A 9,576-nucleotide genomic window follows, 5' to 3' on the forward strand; every position below is an offset into this window, starting at 1 on the left:
CTAATTATTAATACCTCTTTTAGTAACCTTGACCTTCAAGCCATGTTTCATGTGAAGAATAATAGAAACACATGGACACACATTATGCCCTTCCACCACCTCAAACTGAAAATTGCAGAGCAAAGCAATGGCGATGATCTTCATCTGAATAAAGGTTATATTTTTACCCAAACAACTTCTTGGGCCTGCATTGAAAGCTATGAACTTGTAAGATGGTATGTGTATGATGCTTCCCTTTTCAGAAATCCACCTCTCTGGCTTAAACTCCAAGCAATCTTCTCCCCATATTTGTTCCATTCTTCCCATTGAATATGGAGAGTAAATTACAATAGTATTTGCATTAACACGATGTCCACTAGGGAGTACATCAGATTTAACTGCACATTTGTGCTCAAAAGGAACTGCAGGAAAAAGTCTCAATGCTTCACACAAAGCTCCATGCAGGTAAACTAGCTTGTTAAGATTTTCTAATCTTGAAGTGATGAGCCAATATTCTTCTTTGGTTATAAAGTTTGCTCTGATTTCTTCAAGGATTTTGGCTTCAACAACAGGGTGGGTTGAAACTAGCCAGAAAAACCAACTGAGACTTGAACTAATTGTATCCCTTCCTGCTGCTAACAGAGTCAATGCATTGTCTCTTAGAAACTTGCGATCTATTTGTTCCATTCCACTTTCCTCCACAAGAGCTTTGAGCATGTTAAATGTTGGTTCATCATCATCTTTGGTGCAATTGACTTTGCTTTTCTCTTGGAATGTAGATGATATACACTGATGCAAGAATTGGTCAATTATTTTTTCACATTCAGTGTAGCTCTTCCCTCGTCCAATTTGGAGCCATTTCTGAAGCTTCCACACAAATCTTGGGACAATGTGTCTGTAAAACATTACATCCTCCATCATGTTGAAAGCTTTCTCGAAAGCAACTTCCGGGAACTCGATGAGCTTGTTAGGAAGGGATTTAGGATCAAACCCCAACACTATGGAGCAGATGTTGTCAAAACTGATTCTCTGAAAGATGTCTTGCAAGTCCACAACAGTTCCTGATTCTGATACATCATTGAGAAGTGGAACTAGGCAACTGTGGAGCTTCTTATGAATGGTTTTGACCACTAAACTCTCAAACGAGTTTTGTCTGAACAATGAATGTAGTATGTTCCTATTATGCTTCCATTTGTGGGAATCAGTGTTAAAGATACCATCTCCGAGTATTTCAAAGATCTCATAGAACTCAGAGCCTTTGATGTAGTTGTCAAAGTTCTTGCTAGTAATGTGGTGCACATTCATAGGATCACTGGTGATGAGAAAGTTGTGGTTTGTGAACCAGGGGCCTTTGAACAAAAAAGTACCTCCACATTGCTTCAAATTGGTTGTTGTGTGATCATGGATATTGGAAAGATTACATAAAGTCCCTGGAAGCATACCAAAGAAGGGCCAATTGGTGAGGCGGTTATTTCTATTAGACCTCCATGTGTGGATAAAGAAGAATGAGACAATGGCTGCAAGAATAGCAATAAGCTCTAAGAAGTCCATCAAGATCTATATGCATGACCATTGACGAGGTTTCTGACAATGCTAAACTTATATAGGCGCACAATGCTTCTAATAAAATAGTTAAAAACAACATATAATTCGGATGACCAACAATATATAAATCTTATTAGAAAAAGTATAGGTAACCAACAATATTTTTGAACAATGTATAAACAATGTGAATTAATAAGATTAAAAAAGTAAATTTAATTAGTAGTATTAAATTAGGGTGTATTGTATTTTCATTTGATTGGTGATTGTTCATATTGTTCAAAATAGTCATTGTTTACCTAGCACTCCTGTCTGATTAAAGCCTCCCGTCATCATATTCCTCCAACACAAGTAGATAGTTACACCAATTATATCTTTATCTTTATCTTTATAGTAATACAAATGGAGAGCTCATATGCTGACGTGGTGTTCATACGTTGAGTCTGGAAGTCTATTTGCTTAGGTGTCGTCACTAGAAATTTTTAGATTTATATTTATAAATTATAAATTATTATTTGCTTAGGTTGTTATTTTCAAATTTTAAATTATTTATTTGGGTTGTTATACTTAGGTTGTTATTTTTTAAATTTTAAATTATTTTACTTAAGTTGTTATTTTTTAAATTTTAATACTATTTTTTAAAAATTTGTTGATTTTTTTAGCACTATTTTTTAAATTTTTATAGATTTTTTTCAAAAATTACAGCTACATACCTAAATTTAAATATATATTTACATTAATTTAGAATTTTAAAAATTGTTAATATATTTATTTACTTTAATTCAAATTTAAATTAAAATCAATCAAATTTAAAAAATTTTAGCTATGAGTCAACTATAAAAATATAAGTTATGAGATATGTGTAGCACCACAATTTAAAGTACATCAAACCCTTTCTTTACATACATCCAAAGTCTAAAATTTCTCTACTTATTCCAATGGATGCTATTTACAAAATCGCAGAAATCAAACCTACAATCGACAATTTGTGTGTACGTATACGAGTGATACGGTTATGGACGCTATAAAATTACGATAATTCTTCGTTGTCATACTCAATTGAGATGGTTTGGTTGGATGAAAACGTGAGTTTTCTACTAATATTTTTTTATTTTATTTTAAATTTATATTATTTATATTTTAAATTTGTTTGTTTATTCCCATCTAATTGTGCTTTGATTTTTGTGTAGAGATACTTGATCCACTTCTATTGGTAAGTTCTAACTAATATTTATTTCTAAAAATATTAGTGAAAATATTTTTAATGTTAATTTTTATATTATTTATTATTAATATATTATGTAATACCATGCAGAAAGGAGATCTATCGGATACACCTACACTTTTTCTCAATCTAATAGATAAGATCTTTCTCTTCATTGTTGAAGTTTAAATATCTGATAATCCACATTTTTCACCTTTTTATAAAGTTAAGAAGATGACTCATAATGTGGACCTTATAAATAAATTCAAAAAAACTCACTCTATTCAAATTGTGAGTACAGCTATAAGTGTACTCTCCGTTAAAAAGAAGTTTATTTTTCTCTTCCTTGATCATTAGTAGTATCTAATTTATAAATAATAATTAATAACTAATTATAATTTTAGGATGTTGACTACACCGGTGGTTTGTTTCCAACTTCAAAGGCTTCATCAATCATTGAAGGGAAAAAAGTAGAAAGTGTTGAGGTATTTGTTAAAAAAATGAATTTTTTGTTTGTTTATTTTCTCAAAGTTAGATCTTTATTTTATTAAAAAAATATTATTGAGATAAAATCAAAGGTGAGAAGGAAGTCTTTAATTTAACGTAGTATTTTGTATAGAATTTGTTACTTAAATTCTCCAATGAAGTTGCAGACAATGATGAATTCGAAGTATTGGAAAATGCTTTTACACCAACCAAGCGACTATACTCGGAGTCGGAAGATTCGAAGGTGCAAGGAGATACCTCAACTTATAAGAAGATCACGATTGAGAATGAAACTTGAGAGTTGAGAATTTGGATGCACATGTTTTAGAATCCCTTTTAGAGTATATCTAATAAAATAATGCCAAGCATATGTTTGTTTTGGTGGAAACATTGTCTTTTCTTGAGTTGTTATTTTTCTTTTGGTTCTTTTGGATTTTTATGTTCGGAATTTAGAATTTTTTTAAATATAAATTGAAGTTATTTGGTTATTACTTATGATTTTATTTTTAATTCGATTCACACTGTTGATATTCTATTAATTTCTAATTTAGTATTTAATGTCATAAATTTTAAATTAACAAATTCCTATATTCTCGATGAACAACGAACGTTTAATTAGAAAATTTTATTTAAAAATTTAAAATTTGTACTAGCTAATTAGTAAACTCTATTTAAAAAATTGAAATTTGAAATTCTAATACTAATTTCTAATTAAGTGAACTGTTTCGATTTTTAAATTTAATTTTTTTATTTGTCACATTTATAACTTTCTCTTTACTCTATTTACATTGTTATTTTTTAGATTGTCTCTGTACAACAATAGAGGTGCTTTCATCTTTTTCTCTCTTTTTAATTATAAGCTATTCATTTTCAATTTCTTTATTCAAAGAAATGAATAAAAAGATTTTAACTATTAGTTGAATTTATTGACTGGGAGATTAAACTTATATTTATTTAAAAAAAGAAATTTTTGTGAAAAAATATATATTATTTTTCGTAAAATATATTTACGTAATTAAATAAATGAGAATGAAAAGAAAATTACAATATTTTCTATACATTATTTAGCTATTGACAAGTAATAAATTATTAGTTTATATTGTCTTCGTAATATTTTATTAAATTTGTTTATAAAAAATTTACAGGAAATCCGAGTGATAGTTCCAATGGTGTGCATTTTGAATCGGTGTTGTTGGACATTACAAATAGCAGCATCAATACAGGTTGATTTTTGGATGAATTTTTTTTCTAAAACTTGCTTATGTGAATATGCATCCACTTTATGTATTTTGATTTTCCTACCATTTATTCAATTATAAACTTTAACAGAAAATCTGTTCAAAACTAATGTCTCGAATTATCTTATTTAAGTAATAACCCAACACCATATCGACCAAGATCTCCAACTACTAATCCACACTTTGTAGGTGAAAAAGAACAATGTACCAATATTAATAGTATTAGTAATTCGGGTATCACACGTGGAGTATATGATAGCATATGTCATCAAACAAGTCAACAACAGCTTCAACAAACATTAAATAATATCGACCAGTTACAAAGCCAGCTTATGTTAATATGCTTTTATTACCTAAAGATCAAACATTTAAATTTTCAATTGGTCTATTAAAAACAATCTTTGGTATATGCTATATAATTATTATAGATTCATTATAGCACACAAATTGAATTAGATTGGTCTTCAGTGATGAGATTAACCTTTCATTTGCCTGGAGAGCAAAATATCATCTTTAAAGACGATGATGATCTTCAGAAAATCGTGGAAGAAGAGAAAAAAAAATGTACGATGTTCTTAGCATGGATGGAGGCCAATAAAAAATTTGAATAAGGTCAAATTTTGACATATACTGAATTTCCAAATCAATTTGTTTATGATAGAGAAGCAAGGGAATGACATCCACGCAAACAAGAGTATTATATCGGGAGGTTAAACTATGTTCCATCGGGTACAAGTAATATTTATTATATGAGAATTTTGTTAGTTGTTCAGAGAGGTTGCACAACATATGAGTCTATTAGGACAGTTAATGAAATTACATATTCTAGCTTCCAAGATGCTTGATATTCTATGGGACTACTATGCGATGATAGAAAATTCATTACACCTATTAATGAGGTAGCTGAACTTGCATCTGGTCATCAATTGAAAAAATTATTTACAATACTACTGATATTTAATAGCATTAGCAATCCAGAGCGTGTTTGAAATGCAACTTGAATGTTATTAGCTGATGGAATACTATATGAGAGGAGAAAAGTTTTGAAAAATCAAGGTATTTTACTACGTCTTTTTTTAATATCAAGATTGTATTCTCTTATTATTTTTATTTTTATTAATAATATTAATAGTTTTATTTTGGAATTACTTATTAAATATTTCATAAAACCACCATGTGCTTTTACTAGGACTAAATATGACTGATGACAAATTGAAAAACTTCTGCCTTTTTGAGATTGAGAAGATACTCAACAGCAATGCGAGATCTTTAAGAGATTATCAATCAATGTCATATCCTGAGATGTCTGATGTTCGCCTTTTTCAGAATAAGCTAATAGAGGAGGAGTTAGCATATGACACAAATGAGTTGACTCATACAAACTTATATACGGAACAAAAGATGACTCATGAGCAAAGGTTAGTATTCGATGAGATACTCAATGCTGTTATTACAGACTCTGGTGGTTTTTACTTCCTTTATGGGCATAGTGGGTGTGGTAAGACATTTATTTGGAATGGACTTTCTTCTGGTATTCGGTCTAGAGGAAAGATTGTTTTAAATGTCGCATCCAGTAGAATTGCGTCTTTACTCCTATTTGGTGGCAGAACGGCTCATTCTAGATTTTCAATACCCATTACAATTACTGATGAATTTACTTGCAATATTAATTATAGCAGTTTGAAGGTTGAGCTGCTCATCCAAAGTAGCTTAATAATTTGGGATGAAGCTCCAATGCTCAATAAAATGTGCTTTGAAGCACTTGATCGGACGCTCAAGAATCTTATGTCAGTTACCGATCAACATAAGACACATCAACTATTTGGTGGTAAGGTTGTTGTTCTAGGAGGTAATTTCAGACAGATACTTCCGGTGATACCGAAAGGGAGTAGACACGATATATTAATATCATTTATTAACTCATCCCATCTGTGGTCGTTTTGTAAGGTTCTGAAACTGCATACGAACATGAGGCTTCTAATGTCTTCTTCAGATCAAGATGAAGGTGAAATGAAGAGATTTGTTAATTGGATACTTGATGTTAGAAATGGAAATATTGGTTTTGTTGTTGGTGATGAATCAGAAATTAAAATTTCAGATGATCTATTGATTACAACTATTGATGACCCTCTCTTTCATTTGATAGACTTTGCATATCCAAATTTGTTGCAAAGTATGTCAGATTACATGTATTTTCAAAGTAGGGCAATTCTTACACCCACGCTTGAGAGTGTCGAGAAAGTAAACGATTTTATCTTGACAATCTTTTCAGGGATGGAAAAGGAGTATTTGAGTTCTAATACATGTCAAGCTGATGAGAATGAAGATGTACAATAAGAGTGGTTCACACCAGAGTTCTTAAATGACATCAAATGTTCAGGACTACCCAATCACAAGTTGACTTTGAAGCCAGGAGTCGCTGTAATGCTACTGCGAAACATAGACTAGACTTCAGGTTTATGCAACGGGACAAGATTAATAGTTAACGAACTTGGCAGCAACATAATTGGAGCGACGGTAGTGACCGGTAGAAATATTGGAGATAAAGTGTACATTCTAAGAATGAACTTGATTCCTTTAAATTTAGGATTGCCATTTAAGTTTCAACGGAGACAATTTCCATTAACAATATGCTTTGCAATGACCATTAACAAGAGTCAGGGTCAATCATTATCACATGTAGGACTTTACTTGCCAAAATCAGTGTTCACCTATGGACAACTTTATGTTACTTTGTCAAGAGTTAAGAGTCGCAGTGGCTTCAGGGTTTTAATTCTAGACAAAGATGGCAATCCAAAGTCATCAACAACAAATGTCGTGTTTAAAGAAGTTTTTAATAATATTTAGATAAATAATATTATTTTTATTTTAATAGCATGTTATGATTTACACTTTTATATAAATATTTACTATAGATATAACAAATTTATCTATAATTTTGTTTTCAGATGATTTACACTTTTGTATAATTATTTACTGTAAATATAACTAATTTATCTATAACTTTACTTTCAGACTTGAGATGAAATGTGTAACAGGAAGTACAACATCATATGCCAATTACTTTTCTATTGAAGTTAGTAAGATACTAGATTGTCGATAAATTTTTATTAGCCTTTTAATATAAAATTTAATATAAAATTGACATACTATTATTACAGTTATATATGTTCTTATTTTTTCATGTTTCTCTTCTTATGGTTCAAGAATATTATAAACTTTAAACTCTTCTATTTGCCTTTTATTTTGAATACTAGTATATGTATATATCAAATACAAAGTTTGTAAGTTAAAGATCGATGACGAAGAAATACAGCTGATAATATGCTTATTACTTGTTCACTTAATTATCTCATACAGATGACAAGATGATATATAAAACGTACAACAATAATGGACCCATATATATATATAGATACCCCTTAAATATATTCTAATTAATACCTCTTTTAGTAACCTTGACCTTCAAGCCATGCTTCATGTGAAGCACAACAGATACACTTGGGCACACATTATTATGCCCTTCCACCACCTCCAATTGAAAATTCCACAGCAAAGTAATGGCGATTATTTTCATCTGAATAAAGCTTATATTTTTACCCAAACAACTTCTTGGGCCTGCTTGAAAAGCTATGAACTTGTAAGATGGTATGTGTATGATGCTTCCCTTTTCAGAAATCCACCTTTCTGGCTTAAACTCCAAGCAATCTTCTCCCCATATTTGTTCCATTCTTCCCATTGAGTATAGAGAGTAAATCACCATACTATTTGCATTAACACGATGCCCACTGGGGAGTATATCAGATTTAACTGCAGATTTGTGCTCGAAAGGAACCGGAGGGAAAAGTCTCAATGCTTCACACAAAGCTCCATGCAGGTAAACTAGCTTGTTAAGATTTTCTAACCTTGAAGTGATGACCCAATTTTCTTCATTGGTTATGAAGTTTGCTCTGATTTCTTCAAGGATCTTGGCTTCAACAACAGGGTGGGTTGAAACTAGCCAGAAAAACCAACTGAGACCTGAACTAATTGTATCCCTTCCTGCTAATAAGAGACTAATAGCATTGTCTCTTAAAAACTTGCGATCTATTTTTTCCATTTCACTTTCCTCCACAATAGCTTTGAGCATGTTAAAATTTGGTTCATCATCATCTTTGGTGCAGGTGACTTTACTTTGCTCTTGGAAAGTGGATGATATACATTGATGCAAGAATTGGTCAATTATTTTTTCACATTCACTATAGCTCTTCTCTTGTCCAATTTGGAGCCGTTTTTGAAGCTTCCACAAAAATCTTGGGACAATGTGTCGGTAGAACATTGTATCCTCCATCTTGTTGAAAGCTTTCTCGAATGCAACTTCCGGGAACTCTTTGAGCTTGTTAGGAAGGGAGTTAGGATCAAATCCCAACACTATGGAGCAGATGTTGTCAAAACTGAATCTCTGAAAGATGTCTTGCAAGTCCACAACAGTTCCTAGTTCCGATGTATTATTGAGAAGTGGAACTAAGCAACTCTCAAGCTTCTTGTGAATGGTTTTCACAACTAAACTCTCAAACGAGTTTTGTCTGAACAATGAATGTAGTATGTTCCTATTATGCTTCCATTTGTGGGAATCAGTGTTAAAGATGCCATCTCCAAGTATTTCAAAAATCTCATAGAACTCAGAGCCTTTGATGTAGTTGTCAAAGTTCTTGCTAGTAATGTGGTGCACATTCATAGGATCACTGGTGATGAGAAAGTTGAGATTTGTGAGGCAGGGACCTTTGAACAAAAAAGTACCTCCACATTGCTTCAAAGTGGTTGTTGTTTGATCATGGATATCAGAAAGATTACATAAAACCCCTGGTAGCATACCAAAGAAGGGCCAATTAGTAACGGGGCTATTTCTATTAGACCTCCAAGTATGGATAAAGAAGAATGAGAGAATGGCAGCAACAATAGCAATAAACTCTAAGGAGTCCATCAAGATATATATATATGGCCTTATTTTTTGGGTTTGTTTTAAGTGATAACCTGTGATATATGCGTGATGAAGGTTCTGATCGTATACTTATATATAGGCGCACAATGTTTGTAATGATGAAGATAAGATGAGCAGAGCAGAATTAGTAATAATAAATTATATTA

General features: G+C 31.4%; 3 protein-coding genes across 3 annotated transcripts; 1 reads left to right on the forward strand and 2 right to left on the reverse strand.

Annotated features, from left to right (window-relative positions):
* LOC107632237 (alkane hydroxylase MAH1-like) lies at window positions 1-1,530 on the reverse strand. Its single transcript, XM_016335942.1, has one exon. It carries the CDS (start codon window positions 1,528-1,530, stop codon window positions 1-3), a length of 1,530 nt encoding a protein of 509 aa, XP_016191428.1.
* LOC110269352 lies at window positions 5,647-6,786 on the forward strand. The gene has a single exon (XM_021117139.1). It carries the CDS (start codon window positions 5,647-5,649, stop codon window positions 6,784-6,786), a length of 1,140 nt encoding a protein of 379 aa, XP_020972798.1.
* Window positions 7,767-9,461, reverse strand: LOC107632236 (alkane hydroxylase MAH1-like). The gene has a single exon (XM_016335941.2). It carries the CDS (start codon window positions 9,410-9,412, stop codon window positions 7,883-7,885), a length of 1,530 nt encoding a protein of 509 aa, XP_016191427.1. The 5' UTR covers window positions 9,413-9,461; the 3' UTR covers window positions 7,767-7,882.

This window comes from Arachis ipaensis, chromosome B03, assembly GCF_000816755.2.
Source record: "Arachis ipaensis cultivar K30076 chromosome B03, Araip1.1, whole genome shotgun sequence".
NCBI classification, from domain to species: domain Eukaryota; kingdom Viridiplantae; phylum Streptophyta; class Magnoliopsida; order Fabales; family Fabaceae; genus Arachis; species Arachis ipaensis.